General features: G+C 39.9%; 1 protein-coding gene across 1 annotated transcript; it reads left to right on the top strand.

Moving 5' to 3' along the window:
- LOC149130383 (uncharacterized) lies at positions 1-5418 on the top strand. Its single transcript, XM_089344858.1, has 3 exons — positions 1-186; positions 403-668; positions 2964-5418. Exon 3 carries the CDS (start codon positions 3381-3383, stop codon positions 3969-3971), a length of 591 nt encoding a protein of 196 aa, XP_089200984.1. The 5' UTR covers positions 1-186; positions 403-668; positions 2964-3380; the 3' UTR covers positions 3972-5418.
- Positions 5419-19050: the final 13632 nt, after the last annotated feature.

Here is a 19050-nt window from a genome sequence, read left to right as displayed (position 1 = left end):
GTATAGGTGTGTGTGTATTTTAATTTTATTGAATCTTCGTTCGAGTATCTCCAACACAAGTGAGATTTATTTGCTGCGGAATTATTACCTGGATCATCACTATGGTGACGAAATAAAGCACAAAACTGTCGCAAATTATAAGATATCAGCTTTCCTTTTTGGAGCCTTTCATGAAATAAATCTCTTGTAAGTGTTCATTAACATATTGGTTTTTTGTGGTGTCTGAATTCTTTGATATTTAAACACTCCCAGTTTTCTATAATTTACATCGTAATCCATTTATGACCCTCTCATCTGTAGTACAAACATGGAACTGAGACCTTATTTTTCATCCGACTTTTCTTTATTTAATATAATGTTTGTTTCTTCCTATTTTTTTTTTTGTTTGTTTGTTTGTCATAGAAGTTGTAGCTACCATGAAAACAACTTGTCTTTCGTTATTGGCCTGGTCAGTCACAGTTGAGCCACGGCTAAAGAAGAGTATTAAGCCACCGAGAAACCCATTAGAAATTTCGCTGTTCATGTTTCCGAGTCGGTTTTTATATTTTCTGTTGTGAAGTATTACTTCCGGATCGAGCGCGCCTTATAATTCGTGACTCCTTTTTTTGTGATTCTGGAAGGATATTTGACAGAGTCGCTGTAAATACTGGTTTATATACCAATAAAAGGTAAGAGATATACAATATTATTTATTATTTACTAAAATTAAGGTGAAAATTGATAACTGGAAACCTTTAAATGTTTCTGATCGATATTCTATTTACTATCACTGGTTATCTTAAATTAATAATTAGAGCGATCTTCGCTTTAATAAAATAAAAGTAAAAATAATTCTCATTAGTATTCAGCTGATCTCAGAAATGGACCACAAAGTTTATTTCGAAATTGTCCTAGAAAGTATTTGAATGATGTTTGTGTTATGGTGATGTGTTAACCGTCTTGTACAGATTAAAGGAAGCGTTACCTTAGAGACAGACGAGTGTAAATTCATGCACCACAAATACCATCGTGATCATTAATTAGTAAGACGACCATTCTACTCTTCGCATGATTGCATACAGCACCCTTAAGTGTAGCCCTGTGTTTGTCTCTGATACAAGTGCTGCGATGTTATTACTAATCACCATTGGCCAAGGGAGATTTTAGCTGTTGTTTCCAGCACATCACACGACCACCTTCCTCGTTTCATTGTCACTCTCACATTCATAGACGTTTTTCATTATTGCCCCCCCCCCCATTAAACACGTTTATACAATTTTAAAATTCCATTTATGATTTTTTTTTCAACGTCACACTTCTCTATCCCCATTGTTTCTGTTTATAATTTTAAAATATTGGAGAGACATGTAGGAGCGGCTGTGTGGTAAGTAGCTTGCCCACCAACCACATGGTTCCGGGTTCAGTCCAACTGCGTGGCACCTTGAGCAAATGCCTTCTACTATAGCCTCAGGCCGACCAAAGCCTTGTAAGTGGATTTGGTAGACGGAAACTAAAAGAAGCCCGTATATATATGTTTGTGTGTCCGTGTTTGACCCCCCACCATCGCTTGACAACCGATATTGGTGTGTTTAGGTCCCCGTAACTTAGCAGTTCGGCAAAAAGAGACCGATAGAATAAGTACTAGGTTTACAAAGAATAAGTCCTGGGGTCGATTTTCTCGACTAAAAGCGGTGCTCCAGCATGGCCGCAGCCAAATGACTGAAACAATTAAAAGAGACTGTGTGTATACATATGTATATACATGTTTGTTGGCTCATTTACATTCCTGTAACTTAACAGTTCAGCAAAAAAGTTTGATAGAATAAGTAGCAGGTTTAAAAAAAAAAATTGCTGGCATCGATTCATTCGACTACAATTCTTCAGAGTGGCACTCCAGCATGGCTGCAGACTATGATTGAAACAAGTAAAAGATGAAAGATTCTCATATTATCATAATCCATAAACTCTGAAATGTATTTGTGCTAATTGCATTAATTACCAATTTCTACCTTCACTCTTTCGTATTTAAACCAGTCATATCAGACCCAAATACTCAACCTGTTTTAGGTTCAAACCAGCTAGATCCAGCCTCTGACATTTATCTAACAGTGTCGTTCTAAATATAGACACTCGTGTCCATTAAGATCTTGAAGCTATGATATAATGCATAAGTTAATTCTTAACATTATGAATAAATAAGTGTTACATTAGATGGAGTGATCTGAATGTTGTTGGGTTAAAATTGTTCTTTATTTCCCGTCATTTTAATGTTATACCACTGATTAAATTTGAGCTCAAGTAAGCCTCACAGTTGCTTGTGGGGATCTGGAGATGGGTGGGGTGCTGTGCCCAAGACCTTCAGACCACAGAAATCAGATCCTTGTTATTCCTTGGGGCACACTGCCAGCAGAACAGCGATCTTTACCCTTTAACATAAAGAAAACCGGAGCAATCACGGTCAAACTTTAGTTACATAACCACAAGAGTACCACCCTAAAGATAATTTTGGTGAAAATGCAGATAAATTTTTGACTGTTTGTAATGTAAATCTTTAAAAGTAATTTGCAAAACTTGTACTTGACACAATCACAATATTTGAAGACAGATTTTCTTAAAAATTATTCTAAAACTTTTAGAAACACTGAATGACATGAACCTTTTGTGTAGTTTTGTTTTTCTAAGATTTTTTAAATAGTAAATAATTTTTACAAAAATCTTTTCCAATATAATATAGACCCACACTTGGGCCTTTTCTCACTTTCTGTCTACCGAATCCACTCAAAAGGCTTTGGTTAGCCCAGAGTGGAAGACCCAAGGTCTCTCACAGTGGGACTGAACCTGACACCATTTGATGTGAAGGAAATTTCTTAAGCACACAGCCATATCTGCACCAATCTTTATAAAAGTAGTAAAATGTCTTATGTTATGTCTTTATGTCTTCATTATCTTCTCCATCTTATGCTGTTGTTTCTCTATTATTTCAGATCATCAGAAGACACTGGCACCAAAGAATTGTTTACATCATCATCAGTATTGATCATCTTTTAAATTCCAAAGCAAGATGTTAAACATAATTGATATAAACCTTTTTGTATAAATCTATGAGGAATTCCTGTGAAATATTGCTTCTCAACTGAAATTTATAGCAACATTTCTCTAGCACACTGGAGTTTCTACAAATGGATTTTACAAACAAATTAAAGTTGGTTTGATTTACAAAAGAAACTTGCTGAATCTGCAAGCATCAATGAAGACTGCGATGTTTGGAAGTACAAAAGTTGAAATGTTTGTAAGAGATGAACTAAAAAAGTTGGAACCAAGAAAACTATCTTCATATTGTTGTGAAAGAATGAAAATGAATAGTGTTAGAGATTTGAAGATTTAATTTTTGCAAAAAACCAATGTCAAGGAAAATAAGAAAATCATATCACTGTGATATCTGTGGTCAGTCATTTTCTCAGAAACATCATATGACTAGACATAAACGTATTCACACAGGAGAGAAACCATACAACTGCGATAGCTGTGACAAATCATTTGCTGGAAGTACTGACTTGATTAAACACAAACGTACTCACACAGGAGAGAAACCATATCACTGTGATATCTGTGGTAAATCATTTTCTGAGATGGGTTCTTTAGCTTCTCACAGACGTTCTCATACTGGAGAAAAGCCATATTACTGTGATGTCTGTGGTAAATCATTCTCTCAAAGTTGTGGCTTAACTATTCATGAACGTAGCCACACAGGAGAGAAACCATATCACTGTGATATCTGTGGTAAGTCATTCTCTCGGAGACATCACATGACTAGACATAAACGTACTCACACAGGAGAGAAACCACATCACTGTGATATCTGTGGTAAAACATTCTCTCAAAGTAGTAATTTATCTTCTCACAAGCGTACTCATACAGGAGAGAAACCACATCACTGTGATGTCTGTGTTAAATCATTCTCTCGATTTGACAGCTTAACTAAACACAATTGAATTCATACAAGAAAAAAACTACATTAGTGCAATATGTTGTAAATCATCGATATGAAGAGGTGATTAACTAAGCACAAATAAATTTTTACAGAAGAGAAACCATGTCTCTGTGATATGTGGTAATTCATTCTCTTAGAAATATACCATAATTTGTAGGTTCTCCTGTTATCAACGACAGGCAAGGATTCTGCAATTTCTTGCTGAACAGACTGCACAGGTGATCTGTTTATTGTGATCAAATGTTTGTGCTGTACATTGATTAGTTTGTAGCAATTCAGTATTTGAATATGTCTGAATATTTCTTACACAATGTATTGCAGTTGTACAGACAAACAACACTACCAGCATCATCTGGAGGAAAACACCTACCAAGACTAACTGGCAGACATTCATGTATTACTGCTATGTGTGTACGATGGTCATTAAAAAAGTAAAATATACTTTTCTGCATAACACAGTCTGTCAGCTCTTTCAAGAAGAAATATAATATCCAAAGAAAAACTAGTCTAGATTTACTTAGAATATTATATTACTTCTTAACTTTCTTTTTGTAAGCATTCCTATATCAGAGCTATTATCTCAGATCACTTTGAATTCAGCCTGTTTTGAGTTACCTTGATAACATTGTGTTAGCATCAATTTTCGGATATATTGATTTGTACTTATATATCGAATATGCTGCAACAATAGAAACCATCTTCGGTTGCACATGGTATAAACATCAATTAAAGGTGTGATTTTCTCCATTCTTCTTCATATTGTCAATTACCTTGAATTTCCTAATATATATATATATACAGGGGTTGGACAAAATAATGGAAACCCTTTAAAATTTTAAACAAATTTATTTTGATATGGGGTAGGATCGCCTTTGGCAGTAATTACAGCTTGAATTCTGCGTGGTATGGACTCGTACAAAGTTTGAATTGTTTCCAAAGGAATTTTTGTCCATTCTTCAGCTAAAACAGTCTCCAGTTCTTGTAGTGATGATGGTGGAGGACATCAACTTTTTTTTCTGAAATGCACCACTACAGTTTCCAGCTCATCATTATCCACCTTGGTCTCAGGTCTACTACAGGGATGATTTTCAAGAGTAAAGTCACCAGACCAAGACTTCGACCAAGACCATCGACGTACAGTGCACCCATTCGCTACATCTTCACCAAACACCTTACTGATGTTTCGAGCAGTCTGGCATGCATTTGTTCCATGATGGAACTCATATCCATGAACAACATGAATGTTTTTATCCATCCATAGGTTCACAAAATTTGATTTACAAGAGAAAACTCACAATATAATCAGACGCCGTGAATTGCATTTCAAAAAGTGATGATGTAACTCTTCAATGTTGTAAAACAAAGAATTGCTATTAGAGTTAACGACTGTTAAACTTGGTGCATAAGAAAATCGGACATTTCATTTTTAATGACCAGCTATACAAAAATAAGAGGAATGACCAGCAAAAGTGGACTCCTATATGCTAGAAATAGATGCCGAATCATCTAACCACGAAGAATATGTTCTCAGTAAAAATTTCAGCGAGACAACAGACCGTAAAAGGGCAAGACAAATTTCTACCCTTATTATTAAATTTTATATTTATATATATATATATATATATATATATATATATGAGATGCAGTCCAGATGGTTTGTGACATTTTCGGAGAGGCAGTTATAACTGTCCTCGATTATTATTCTTTTTAGTACACCATTACTATGCACCAAATAAGCTGAACTGTCGACATTTTATTCCAGACTGAAGGAGATGCTGAAACAGCACTTTGAATGCACCCTACTGACCACTGCTCATCACAGTTGATTCGTTTGCATAATGCAATTGGGACATAGAGATAATTTGGAAGCTCGCTATGCAATTAAGTTCTGTGTTAAGCTGAGTTAAAAACACTAAAGGAACATATAAATGCTAGAGACTGCGTATGGATCACCTTGTGTGAACCAGGTATTTGTTTTTCGTTGGCACAAGAGACTCAAGGATGACCGAGTGGAGGTGAGAATTGATGCAAAGTGTGGGAGGGAGAGTTACATCAGGACTCAGAGCCTGTTGTGAAAAAGTGTAACATTCAGGATGAAAACCACTGTGTGTCTCTAAAGACAATAAGCATACAGCTTAGAGTTGGTGTGACAATTGTACACGGAATTATTCATGAAGTTCTTCTGAATACGCTCAAAATGTGTGCAAAGTTTCTTCTCAGGGTGTTTAATGATGAAGAAGAAGAAAAGATCCGTTGGTCACAAGAGGGAAATGGTTGAGCTCATTACCCACAAGCCAAGAGTGCTCGAGTCTTCAGTTACATGTGACGAAAACTGGAACTATTGTTATGATCCACAGGCCAAGAGATGGACACATTTTGCACATCCTGGCGCCCCCAGATTCAAGAAGGGCAGGCAAAGTAAGTCCAACAGGGAGCTCATATTGATCCTCTTTTTCGACAGTAAGTGCATCCTCTACACTCACTTGGTTCCGTCTGGTCAGACGGGTAAGAAGGGGTATTTTGTAGAGGTTTTGAGGGAATTCAGAAAGAGATTTTGTCACAAGTCAGAGAAACTGCACCAAGACAATACACCGGTCCACAATTCCGAACTGTCCCTCATTTTCCCTACCGGCAAGATGTTGCTCCCTGTGACATTTGATTGTTCCCCAAGTTGAAGAAGATGAAGGTCTTGGAAAACTTCACCCTAGAGGATTCCCATGCGGTTTTCAAGATGTGGATGGAGTGCTACAAGTGCTTTGAAGTCAGATGACTGTTTCTACTTTGATAGAGATTAGAAGCTTGTATTTCTTTGAAATGAATAAATATCTCCTGAAAATGTCTCAAACGTGCAAGTGGCTGAGCACTCCATAGGCATCTTTATCCTTAACGTAGTTCTCAGGGAGATTCAATGTTATAAGGTTGGTTCTTTGAATTATAGGTACAGCTGAATGAACTGGAGCAACATCAAATAAATAGGGTATTCGTTTTGCTCCGAATACCCTAATCACTAAGCCATGCAGCTCACACACACACATGTATATCTAGCGACCGTGATTTCAATTCCTAGACCGGGTGGTGCATTGTGTTCTGGAGCAAAACACTTCATCTTGTGTTGCCCTGTAATCACTTCGGCAACTGACTCGTGGCACACATTGCATCTGTTTACACAACGTCGATTCAATGAAGTGAGTGAACAAATGTGTTGCTCACTATAGACAAATCATTTATGCAAGTCGTTCCACAAAACCTGAACACTCGTACGTTGTCTTCGACGGGAGAGTCATATATTCATAAAATCAATGTCTCCTAGTGGACTTTTAGTATAAAACAGACACATTTCTTCATAGCATTTAGCGGCAGTAGATGTTTCATTCTGAAATTCAGGAATAAAGAAAACTTGGCTGTTGTTTACTTTCAATTTTGTTTTACTTACATATTAGGAAGATTATAGATGTAGATAAATATTTAAAAATACATGCATACAACCATCCATACATACATGTATTATGCAGGGTTTGACCACCTCACCTCCTCTATCTACGCCTTATAACCATCATGGCATCAGATGTGGCTTTTTAAACAAGACATTGTTCTGAAAAGATACCTACATAGATTACACATCTGATCTGGATCACCAAGAGCTGCAGATAAGTTCTAATTTTTGTGATCTTAATGTCTTTTGAGGCCTCCGTTGAATTTTCAAACCTTCTGGCATACACTGCATTCAAAGGTGTGCACAGACATTTAGACAGAATAGTTGGTGGCGGTTCGTTTTTTTCAATAAGTTCAGAAATGAGATTTGAGCCCAGCAAAAGAAAGGCATGGTCTGTCACAAACTGTGCGCGCAAAAAAGGTCATTGTCATTCACCTTCTCGAAAGAAAATCAGCATTGAAAAATTAAGCATACAAGCATAAGTCATGTTTCCTATGTAGTGACTCGTGTTTATATGTTCTATCTGGGTGTTCCACTGAAGATAGCTGACCTCGCAAAATACTTTTTTTATTTTGCTAAAATAGCTTGAAACCATGGTACGGAAAATGGATTGGTAAATGTTTTTATTTTTCATTCCCTTTCGAAATTATCCCTATTTTTGTGGTACAGAGTTCTTTGCTGCTCTTTCTAGCGGGTTAGATGTCCTATTATAGGCATCTCTGTATTTTAAATTTAAATATATATATTTATATAAAACACAGACACACTTGTTCTTTTCTCTCTATTTTCCTTCATCTTGTACCCTTTCCGTGGGACAACCTAGGCATGAAAACTTAAAATATCTTCAAATTCAAATTTTGCTGAGTGTCAAACTAATTCATGCTGTTTGTTTGTTTTGTTTTTTACCTCTCATTCGAGCTATTTAAATTTGCACTACACACATAGTTATAAATATACACGTACATACACACAGAGAGAAACATACACACACACACGTACGCACACATAAAGCTTCCAATATTACATTTAAATTGATAGGTCAAACAAGGAGAGTTTATTTATTTACAAAAGAAGTCAAATTTCAGTTGAGGATAGTTCGTATATTGATCGTGATGTCGGGATTACGTTGCTTCTGAAGAGATTAGCAAACTGCTTTGAATTACTTGATATATATATATATATATATATATATATATATATATATATATATATATATACGGTTCCGGGTTCAGTCCCACTGCGTGACACCTTGGGCAAATGACTTCTGCTATAGCCTCGGACCGACCAAAGCTTTGTGAGTGGACTTGGTAAACGCAAACTGAAGGAAGCCCATCGTATATATATATATATTTATATGTGTATGTGTTTGTCCCCCACCATCGCTTGACAACCGATGTTGGTGTGTTTACGTCCCCGTGACTTAGTGGCTCGGCAAAAGACCGACCGATCGAATAAATACGAAGCTTAAAAAGAATAAGTCCTGAGGTCGATTTGTTCGACTAAAGACGATGCTCCAGCATGGCCACAGTCAAATGACAAACAAATAAAAGAATATATATATATATATATAAATGAAACTGTGTGTCTGTGTGAATCTCTAAAACTCCAGAACTACGCAACCAATTTCATTCAAATTTTACACATGCCTTACTTAAGGTTGGCAGGTAAAATATAAAATCCTTTGTCTCTCTGTACAAGTGCTTCTATTTCCTTAATTTATACTGCATACAGAAGTACAGACATACTATATACGGTACGTTATTAAACACACATACACACGCATGCACATACATATACATACCTGATGACAATTTTTTATTAACTGCACAGGGTCGAAACACAGGGTGGAACAACACAAGGACAGAAAAAAACACAAAAGTGGAGGAAAAGTAAAATCGAACGAAAAGAATGGTAATGATAAATCAAAAGGTGGAATGACCTCTACTCGAACCCCGCACTTCAGTTAAAGTCATTGAACGTTTTTAGAAAAAAATAATTTTTGACACGTGTTATTTTATTTTTGTCTCTTTCTCCTTGTAGTAAATATTTTTTTCTAACTGTATTTGCTTGAACAAACATACTTTTCTTTATATTAAACAATTCATTATAATTACTTTTACGATGTGCCTAAATAAAAACCACCGGGATCTTTTTTAAAACGGGGGCCACATTTTTCATTAATCTTTTACGTAGTGTTTTTTGGTACCGAAAGACTTTCAAACTTCGTATACTTATCTATTTTGTGTTATAGAACAGAAAAATATTTTTGTATTCGAATTTATTTCATGTAAAAAATTGTCTTATTTCGATAATTTCAACCAATCACTGACAAGTATTCAGTTGTTTACATTTACTCCTTTGGCTGATTAAGCGATGTAAAGCGTATTTAATCTCCATACCTTCGTTTTATTTGCTTTTTTCATTTTAAATTTGCTTTAACCCTAACCCTAACCCTAACCCTAACCCTAACCCTAGGGTTAGGGTTAGGGTTAATTGTTTCAGAATCGTTTGTTTATGTAGTCGGCACTTAATGTATATCGGCTGAATGGACGTCAGTGATTGGTTGAAATTACAGAAATACGACAACTTTAACATGGAATAATTTATGGATTTCTTTTTTTTTTAAAGAAGACTAAGAGAAAAAGATGTTTTATATGACACATTCTACCAGTGTTCCAAGTTTCAAAGTATTTCGTTAATGAAAAATGTGGCCCCCGTTTTAAAAAATATCCAACCACCGTTATAGATCAGCATTTCTCAACCTTTTTTGTGATTTGGCTTCCCTTGGACATTGAAAAAATTTATTTCGGCTTCCCTGTGTTGATGAAAAATTTACTCCAGCTTCCCATGTATCTGAGATAGACCGGCCGGCCCATGACAAATCTGACAAAAGGACGGAACCGCAGAACTACCAGCTCACGAACTGCATCTGAAAGTTGGCGCGCCAATCATGCTGCTAAGGAATTTAGATGCTCCAATAATGTACAATAGTACGCGGATGATTATCCAAAGATTGTGCTCCCGAGTTCTGTAGGCAACAATCTTGAATGAACCGGCCGCTGGCTAAGACATACTTATAACTCCCATGTCCCTTACCCACTCCGATACGACCTACAAGTTTAAACAGATACAATTTCCCATCAAACTCTGCTTTCCCATGACAATCAACAAGGCACAAGGACAATCGGTGCAAGCGGTTGGTTTGAATCTGACAGAGCAAGTATTCTCACACACACAACTGTAAGTTGGCTGTGCCCCATGGTCTTTCTATTTGTGCACCCGAGGGAAGGACGAAGAATGTTGTCTACCAAGAGGCACTCCAATGATAACAACGGCAATTTCAACTCCGCAATTTTTTCATCGTCCTGCCAGCCCACGTAAGTCCAGTCTTGCTTTGCTCTCCTTACTAACTCACCATGACATTCTTTTTTTTTTTCTACCAAGATCCGTCGCCCAAACACCACTTCTTCCTCTTTTTTATGTCTTCGTTTCTCTCTTCGCGTCGTTCTTTGACCGGGTGAAACCGAGCTTAGCTGCTAGTATATATATATATATATATATATATATATATATATATATATATATATATATATATATATATAGGATGTATTTATCTCACACAATCAAACTAAAACTGTATTGATTTCATTGGGATTTTCTCTTGTTTTTCCTTCTATTTACATTCTCATCTGAACTCGTAACACACCTTTTCATGTTCAGTATCTTATTTACTTCTTTATCTTACTTCTGTGAAATGTATATATGTATGTATCCAATTTCCTATATTTGTATGGGCGTATATATATATATGTATCTATGTAGGTATGCACACACACACACACACACACACACACACACACACATACGGCAGCGAGCTGGCAGAAACGTTAGCACCCCGGACGAAATACTTAGCGGTATTTCGTCGGCCGCTACGTTCTGAGTTCAAATTCCGCCGAGGTCGACTTTGCCTTTCATCCTTTCGGGGTCGATTAAATAAGTACCAGTTACGCACTGGGGTCGATATAATCGACTTAATCCGTTTGTCTGTCCTTGTTTGTCCCCTCTGTGTGTAGCCCCTTGTGGGTAGTAAAGAAATAACACACATGCATATGTACACATATACGTACAAATACTTTATGTACATTATATATATATATATATATATATATATATATATATATATATATATATATATATATATATGTTTAAACTTCTTGTATTTGATACATACACATGCACGCAGGCGGGGGAATGTTTGGGTGTGGACAGGGGCAGATTGCAAGATTGTTGTCACGTTGTCATACACAAATAACGAAGTTGTGACCATTTAATTTGTTCTCAAATATAAAAAAAAACGTGTTCTATCAGGATGTCACATTCGGAGTTTGGGTTACAGCAGGACAACAGGCATGGCATCTTTCCGGATGTACACTGCAACTCCAGCATCAGTTTTATCTCATACAGCATGTTCTGTGTAATTCAGCATCTGCTACATCAGCAGTCAGATGTGTTTCTGTTTGATATGGAGTGTCAAAAGTGGCCACTTGTATGGCATTTGTGGAGGTGTGAGAGGTGGCCACCCTAGATATTTTGTTATTTACGGTTGTTTTGAGTACTGGCATGTATTTTTTGTTCAATATCTGACGAAGCCAGGTAAGCTGCTTCGCAATCATTTGTGCCATATCCGAAAGAAGAACGCTATTCAGCTGCTGCTGTCCGCACTGCCTCTATTCCGCTTAGGAGCAGTATGTGCAACATCAGCAGATTTCTAAGGATGAAGCAGTATGTGTTGTGATCTAGTCTTGTGTCTGTGTTGATCTTGATGGAAGTGTTTGTCTCCTCGGGGATAGTTCTCCCTGATCTTGGGGTGAGCAAAATTGATGCCATTCACTTGGAAATTGGGACGAGCAAATCAACAGCTTGTCTTGGTATCTCTGTGCCAGCAAGTATCATTTTCGTAGAACTTACAGAATTCTGAGGATTTTTCCAGGGCTTTTGTTTCTGAAAGTTCTACATCTTTTGACTGCGCTCACCTTTGACCGATGGTCGTCCTCAGTTTGCTTTCTTGCTTGCGACTTCATCTTTAACAGCAGAAAAACAGAAGCTACTAATATAGCTTTTGAGATTTTCTGATGGGGCTTTGCTTCGCTGTTGTTGTTATCGCCGAGCTCACAACTGTTGTGTTCTCTCTCTCTCTCTCTCTCTCTCTCTCTCTCTCTCTCTCTCTCTCTCTCTCAAGATCACTGACTCTCGGTTTCTATTGAGTTGGTTGGGAGCATGTCACTGTTTCCTCACCCTTATCCGTTCTATCATGCTTTTTGAAGCTACTCTCTGATAACTCAATGTGCAGTTAAACCAGGACATATGAACGAATGAATTCTTTCTGTCTGAGCTATGATTCGGTGGAAATTAAAGCTTTTCAGCGTCTTTGGGATTAGATTGCTTAGTGGTGATCCTTCAGCTAAATTCCATACAAGAAGCATTGATCTTATATCCTCAAACTGCCATTTTCTTTGGATTTCAACAAAAATAATAGTGTTAGTAGTGGTAATAATGATAGTAATGGTAATGATAGAAATAAATAAATAGACAAAAATAATTGATATTAAAATAATAATAAAAATATGGATACAATGGTAGTATTTATTTTTTATCATGGCTTACGTTGGATTTGAAACCTAATAGTTGTAGTTACCAAACCTGCCTGACTATTCTAAAGGGTATACTAAAAATTAGATTTTTTTTTTTTTGGGTCTAATCCATATTATTATTTATTTAAGCTTGCTCTCATAATTATAGTTTTTTTTTACTGCTGCCTTCGTTGATGTTGGACGTGTCTCCCCTCTATGTTAGCCCGTATGGGTAATAAAAAATCAGATGTTGGACGTGTTTTTCCATGATGTAAGGTGTTGAGTCTTTTTCCACATCGAATCAGCGCGATTCAGTTGTGAATTTTTGTTGGAATGTTTTACTGTTGACGAAGAGGTGGGTGTTTCATTATTTTGAAATTTTTGTTACAACAATTTGTTACTTGTGGGAACCTTTATCGTTCTGTTTTTGAAGACTTTCTTCTTGTGTCTTGCTCCCGTGTGGGGAGGCTTGCATTATGGCAAGCTGGAGTATGGAGAGGCTACTAACTGAAGAGGAAGTGAAAAGAAATGTCGAAAAGACATTAATAGACACAAGTGAAGAAGAAGACTATATCCCACCGAGGCCTGCGACTTCAAGAAGAAATATTGAAGGCGCTAGTTTAATTACAAAAGCTAAGATAGATGGACAAAAATGAGAAAAAACAAGCGGAAAAATTAGACTTTGCTGCTGTGGCTGGCACAAAAATTAGACTTTTGGATTTAAAAAATTTGGAGAAACACAAGGAAATAATGTCGAAGGAGGGGAATGAAGTTAAGGTAGTTCCTCCAAAAGAAATCTAACAAGATGTTGAAAAGAAAACAATAATTTTTAAAACCTACAAGGTTAAAGAGAGAAAAATAGAATACGTCGTGGAAAGTGAGATAGAAAAATGTTTGAAGCCTATATGGCATCAAGTAAGATATGTTAATAGAGGTAGGCGGTATGCTACCGTCGAAGTAAGAATGGAGTCGGAGAAAGCGGCGCGACTCCATTCGGTCGACCCATTGAGAACAGAAGAGGTGGTGCTTCTGCCCACATATATGGGAAGAAGAACTTCAAGAGTTACAGTAAGTAACTTTCCCCCTGATGTGGACCCAGAGTGGCTCGTCACGGGAGTTACTATGGGACTAGAAGAAAAAATAACTGTATTGGAAGCTGCCGTGAGGGAGTCACGCAACTGGCATGGCCAGAATCTGAACATTATTATACAAGCGGAACAGACCACGCTCGAAGAAATAACATAAATTATCCAGGTTGGTAAGTACCGACTTGTAGTCGTGGTAGAAGGTCGCCAACCTCGTTGCTTCCAGTGTGGTAAAAAGGGCCACGTCAGGGCGGACTGTAAGGAGAACGAGAAAAAGAAAGCAAAGGAGCAAGAAAAAATAACCTTAACGCCGGCGGATCAAACGCCGGCGGATCAAACGCTGGCGGATCAAACGCCGGCGGATCAAACGCCGGCGGATCAAACGCCGGCGGATCAAACGCCGGCGGATCAAACGCCGGCGGATCAAACGCCGGCGGATCAAACGCCGGCGGATCAAACGCCGGCGGATCAAACGCCGGCGGATCAAACGCCGGCGGATCAAACGCCGGCGGATCAAACGCCGGCGGATCAAACGCCTTTACCAGAAGAAAAAGCAGGCGAGGGGTGGAACACAGTAACCCACAAGAGGAAAATAAATCCACCTTCCCCTGCAAAGGAAAAGAAAAAAAACAAGCGACGAAAGACAAGTTAAAAAACTTAGAAAGAAAGAGGAAGATAGAAAGAAAGAAGAAGAAAACTGCTACATAGCGGTTCGTAGCTTGAATCGAGAGCTAGCGAACCGGCTAGCAGTAATGCATGCTGGAAAAATAGAAAACAACACTGAAAATAAGGATGATTTTGACATCTTTAAGATTAATAGGATAAACTACAACGTTTTAGCTAACGATTTTCGCAAGGATGTAGGCCCTCTCAGATTGGACATTACCGATAAACTATATGAGGGTCTCATCACTCCGACAACGCGAGCCCGAGAAAAAGAAAAGGAGGCGGATAACCCTCCGCCTCCAGACATCGAATAAGGTAAGTCACTTTAATGGCTGTTCATGTAGGATGCATAAATGTACGTGGCCTGGCGTCGAGCTGGAAACAAGGACGTTTCCTAAATGACGTCAGGGCACAAGGTCTAGATGTCATTGTTGCTACTGAAACGCGGTTAAAAGGGCCAAGAGATCTACTCCCGCTCTTGAGCGGCTATGAGAGGTTCGCTTCTCCAGGGCCGCCGGGTGGCGGGGGTGGGGTGTTGGTCCTACTTAAAAGAAACCGAGTTTCAGAGAAAAAGTTGATTTTTTTCTGATCCAGAAGGTAGGCTGGTCGTTTTAGATCTGACGTTCAGTTGTGGTAAGGAAATCAGGCTGGTTGCAGTTTATGCACTTAATTCAAGCCAGACTGATTACTACCGAGATTTGGAGAAGTTTCTAGACACGTCACGTTCACTAGTCGTGTTAGGTGAATTTAACACTATTCTCAATGCGCGTGTCGATAGTGTTGGCTCGAATCCCAATAGAAAACCGAACGTAGGCTTCCGAGATTTACTAAGTCACTTTCAGCTAGTAGATCCCTACAGACTAGAATTCCCGAACGCTCCAGTGTGGACATGGTCAAATAGCGATGGGTCTTCTAGGTCTTACATAGATAGGATATTCATTAGAAAATTGGATAAAGAAATAGTTACGCGTCCACAATTTCACTTGGTCAGTTACAGTGACCACAAGATGGTAACTTGTAAACTGCTCCTAGACAAGATATATAGTAAGGGTTCCGGCTACTGGAAACTCAATAAATACCTTTTGGCGATTGAGGAGTACAGGAGCCGGATTAAGTTACTAATACAGAGGGCGTTAACCGGTTCCATTGTCAACAACAAATGGTGGTACGCCCTCAAAAGAGCCATTAAATTCGAGTCTATTAGATATAGCATAGGATTAGTGGCTAGAGGGCGTAGGAAAGAAAATGAATTAGTTAAGGCCCTAGAGGAAGCCATGACAGCTGGCGACGCATCCCAGGTGAAGGTGAAGAAGCTGGAATTAAACCAGCACCTCGAAGCCAAACACATGGGGTGTATCGTCAGAGCTAGACTCCGTGCAATGGGGTGCGAGGGAATCAAGGCCGCTGGATGGGCCCGAGTTGTAGAAGCTCAACGTGGAAATGATTCCATAATTCGATCTGTGATGAATGCGCAAGGCGATTTGATAAACGAACCCGAGGAGATGTGTCGGACCTTTCAGGAGCACTTCTCCCGGCTTTTCGGGGGGAGCGATGGGCCGGATGGCAGGATGGACCTTACGGACTTCCTCGCCGGTCTGCCGCGTCTCTCGGGGCAGGATGCGGAGAGCTGTGAAGGATCGATCACATCTGAGGAAGTTATCGAGGCCATAGCGGACTGCGGCGGTGGTAAGGCGCCGGGTCTCGATGGTCTACCTTACGAGCTGTATAAAAGTATGCCAGACCTGTTTGGGAACATACTGGCCAGTGTTTACGCGAACTGGCAGCAGAATGGGTTTATTCCCAGATCTGTTCGCCGGGGAGTTGTGACGCTGGTCAGGAAGGACCCGGACAAGGGGGATAATATTGATAATTTCAGGCCCATCACTCTGCTGAACGCAGAGATGAAGATTTTGGCCAAAGTATTAGCTAAAAGATTGACGCGTGTCGCGGATGGCCTGATCGGGGAGGCGCAAACCTGTGCAGTCCCCGGCAGAACCATCCAGGATAATCTTCATCTTATACGCTACACTATAGAAGGGTATGGAAAAAAGAAGTCTGGCAAGGGTGGGGCACTGGTCCATTTAGACCAAGTTAAAGCATTCGATAGGGTGGACCATCGGTATCTGGTTTCTGTTCTCGCGCGGTTCGGACTGGGTCTTGGTTTCCTCAGGTGGATCATACAGTTGTACGATAACATCGACTCGATCGTTCGCGTGAACGGCTTCCTTTCAAAGTCGTTCTGCATCAAACGGTCGGTTCGCCAAGGGTGTCCGCTCTCTCCGCTTTTGTACGTAATGGCTCTGGAGCCATTACTGAGAAAGCTGAGTGGCATCCCGACGAATACAGGAGGTGGAGGATCGGTTACAGCATACGCGGACGACATCACTATCATCGTGACCAAGATGGAACACCTACATCAAGTAGATGAAACCATTAAGGTTTACGAGACGGTGGCAGGAGCAAAAATTAATCGGGAAAAGTCGGTCGGCTTGCAACTCGGCACCTGGAGGGGCAAGTCGATGCCTTCGAATAGCATCGTAGGACGCTGGACGGAGGGCCCGATTAAGTTGCTAGGAATCTGGGTTGGCCCAGATCTCCAGATAGAAAAGAACTGGTCGGAGGTTTCGACAAGGTGACCCACATAGTCAGGACCTGGTCTTGGCGGTGGCTATCCTTGAAAGGGAGGGCGGAGGTGGCCAATGTGTTTATCGCATCGGTCATCATCTACCGCCTTTCCGTCGTGCCTTGTCCAGATTCGTGGTTAAACAGGTTGGAGAGGCAGATCTTTCGCTTTTTGTGGAAAAACTCCGCTCCACTTGTAAGACGTTTTATTTGCTGTCAAAAGCCGTTAAAGGGTGGGTTAGGGATGCCTTGGTTGTTGATGCGCAAGCACTCGCTGAGGTTAAGGCATCTCTGGCTCTACCTGGATGGTGAACGGGTGTGGTCTCCGTTTGCTAGACGGATGTTCCCCAGCTTTACTAGTTTTGATGGTAGAGAAGATGGATCCGCCGAAGATCGAAGTTGGGTACCTGGTATACGGAGTGCCGCAAGGCGCTTCTCCAGTTCTGCAACTCGGGCAATGCCAGCGGTTTCGGTACCACCGCTGCTTTCTATAGTGGGTTGGTAGAGGCTGGAAATGACGATGCCCTGGGAAGGACCCTGGGTCTCGATGATAACCAGTTGGACAGCCTGTTCCGAAGAACGTTCGGGCCGAAGACACTGGATAACTTCCAAAAGTCGTTGGCCTGGCAGTGTTACCGAGGAGCCTTACCCGTTCGGGATAAACTCATGAGACACGGCCACCCTGGGCCGACGGCCTGTCCAAGATGCGGGCAGGGAGTGGAAACAGTCCTGCACGCTATTGTTCAGTGTCCGGAAATTTCAGAAGTATGGGTTTATGCGGAACAACTGTTGTCTGATGGAAGAAGAGTACAGCTGTCGTCTGAGTCAATTGTAAAGATTAACCCGCCGGATTTCTTGACGAAAGAAGGTAAGAATTGTTTTCTCGTAGTAGTAGCAATTGCAAGAGATGTGATTTGGAAGTCGAGAATGAAAGGCATCGTGACACATACCTGCGTCTCCGGCCTCGCCCTCGTGAAAATGTTCACTTTTCACTTGAAAAGGAAGGTGGGGCTGGAAAAGAGGTGTTTGTCAGAGAGTGAATTTAAAAAACGATGGACGCGTGTAGCGCGAATGTTGGGGGTGAAAGACCCTGCGTGAGCGCGATTGAGTGACTACCAGTAAGTCGGTGCTAAAGACAGGGCTCGTGGGGTCGGAGCATACCTGTTTTGAACGCCTCATCATGTGATTTATTGTTTGTAATTTATTGTGTTGCAATTCATTCGATTTCATTGTACATGAAAAATTTATATCATTCGATTGTATGTGACCCCAATCACATTGTATTGTTAGCCCGCATGGGTAATAAAAAATCAGATGTCAACACAGGGTGGGGTCCCTTTGGCTATCGATCGCTGGTGGCCCTGCTATCTCGTGGATTCCAACTGGCTAGCAGGAATTTACTGAATTGCAAGCATGGTTCGAAGACCTCCTTTCAGTTCAGTATATTCCCTGGTTTGACGGAGTTTTTTAGGATCCTCGCCCGTTCCAGTATGTGTAATTTTCAATGGTTGGTCCCGTTAATGTAGGGTCTTGATTCTCGAAGATATTGTGTTTGGGGTCCCGTCGTCTATTATCTGCCATACCTGACAGGTTAATCACGTGCTGAATCTCCCTTTCGGTATACTGAAGGAAGATCTGTGGTTG

Source organism: Octopus bimaculoides, chromosome 29 (assembly GCF_046866305.1).
Source record: "Octopus bimaculoides isolate indiv1 chromosome 29, ASM4686630v1, whole genome shotgun sequence".
NCBI classification, from domain to species: domain Eukaryota; kingdom Metazoa; phylum Mollusca; class Cephalopoda; order Octopoda; family Octopodidae; genus Octopus; species Octopus bimaculoides.
This window is presented reverse-complemented; position numbering and strand designations above follow the sequence as displayed.

Bases quoted from the DNA above. Each gene is read 5' to 3' on its own strand.
- LOC149130383 (XM_089344858.1), top strand. From the start codon at position 3,381: ATGTCAAGGAAAATAAGAAAATCATATCACTGTGATATCTGTGGTCAG.